Source organism: Poecilia latipinna, unplaced genomic scaffold (genome assembly GCF_001443285.1).
Source record: "Poecilia latipinna isolate Pla-1442-1.1 unplaced genomic scaffold, P_latipinna-1.0 Scaffold8051, whole genome shotgun sequence".
Lineage (NCBI taxonomy): Eukaryota > Metazoa > Chordata > Actinopteri > Cyprinodontiformes > Poeciliidae > Poecilia > Poecilia latipinna.
In genome coordinates this window covers 1-1,421 of record NW_015120667.1, presented here as the reverse complement: position 1 = coordinate 1,421, position 1,421 = coordinate 1, and the positions used below count along the sequence as shown (strand labels likewise).

General features: G+C 39.0%; 1 protein-coding gene across 1 annotated transcript; it reads left to right on the top strand.

Moving 5' to 3' along the window:
- Window positions 1–361: 361 nt before the first annotated feature.
- LOC106944319 (OX-2 membrane glycoprotein-like) lies at window positions 362–1,415 on the top strand (the record flags this gene model as incomplete). Its single annotated transcript, XM_015027476.1, has 3 exons — window positions 362–461; window positions 891–1,229; window positions 1,333–1,415. Coding segments are annotated over exons 1-3 (477 nt in total), but the record flags the coding sequence as incomplete, so codon positions are not given.
- Between the last annotated feature and the right edge of the window lie 6 nt (window positions 1,416–1,421).

Here is a 1,421-nt window from a genome sequence, read left to right as displayed (position 1 = left end):
TTAATTTCAATACAATGATCTTGTGTTTTGAATTATATTCTGAGAAGTTAAACGTTTTTAAGCCACTGACTGATAAAAGAGAGTGAAGCTTGTGGACGACAAGTTGGAACTTATTCTCAGTGCACACTTCTCATGTCTTATTTATTTCCACAGCCATTATTATTATGTCTTTTAACAAAAAAATTGTTCATGCTGACTGTCTGGGTGAGAATAACTTCCGCCAGAGATTTATATTTGATGTAATATTAGTTGTTTTTTTTCAGGATCAAAACACTTTTAATGAAGCTGATGAACGAGGTTAAATCCACGTGACTCATAACGTTACAGTTCAGACTCAACTTCCTGCTCCAGCAGTTCTGAATCAACAGGTAGAACAGGAAGTATGTTGGCTTGAAAGAGTTGCAAAATGCGACCTGCTGTTACAATCATCTGTTTTTTAGTTACCATCATCCTTCAGACAGGTGAGAGCAGCTTTGTTTTTATACACCGGAGCACATTGGCTACTTTCTCCTCATCTTTGCGAGTCTGTTTTTAACTTTAGTCAAAAATGTGTAATTTTATAATTTGCAAATCTATTTTAAAAGGTTTCAGCGACTACAACACACAATAACTGGATGCCTTAATAGTAATCAGATCAGTGCAATAAGGATGAGTGTATTTGTTATTCCTCGGTTAAAAACGAACCTAATCTGGGATGACATCACCTATGAACGTGCGAGTATTTTGCTAAATTTGTTATATTTACAACCATTTAGTGCGTTTGTTAATATGCATTTGAATAAAACCAATCAGTCTACGTTCTACAAATAAACAACTTAATCCAAACATTTTTTTAAACAATAAGTGCTCCTTTTATGAACCAGTTTTACTGTTGACTGCGTTTCTTTCAGGTCAGTCGGCTGGGATAGAAACAAAGGAGACTGTTTGGGCAGCAGTAGGAGACCAAGCTTCTCTAAGCTGTCGGCTCACTGAGGATAAAAACATCCTTGAGATCAGCTGGCTGAAGGTTCTTTCTGATGGAGAGAAGACACTCGCCACCTACATCAAGGACTTTGGTTCCAGAGTGAGACCTGATCTGGAGGAGAAGATGGATTTTCAGTATGAATCTCTGCATAGCTGCTCCATGGTGATCAGGAAGGTGATGGAGGAGGATGAAGGCTGCTACCGATGTTTGTTTAACACCTATCCTAAAGGAGCGCTGATAGGCTGGACCTGCATAAAACTCTGTGGTGAGTGAAAAGCAGCAGAACATCTTCAGATGGTGAACTCTTCTCTGTATAACATTTGTTATAATATTTTGTGTAACATTTGTCATGTCTGTTCTCCCCACAGAGCTGCATGGACCCTTCATTACTATCAGCAGATCAAACTTTCCTCCAGGGTCGGTTGTGACCTGTTCAGCCACAGGTCGACCTGTTCCC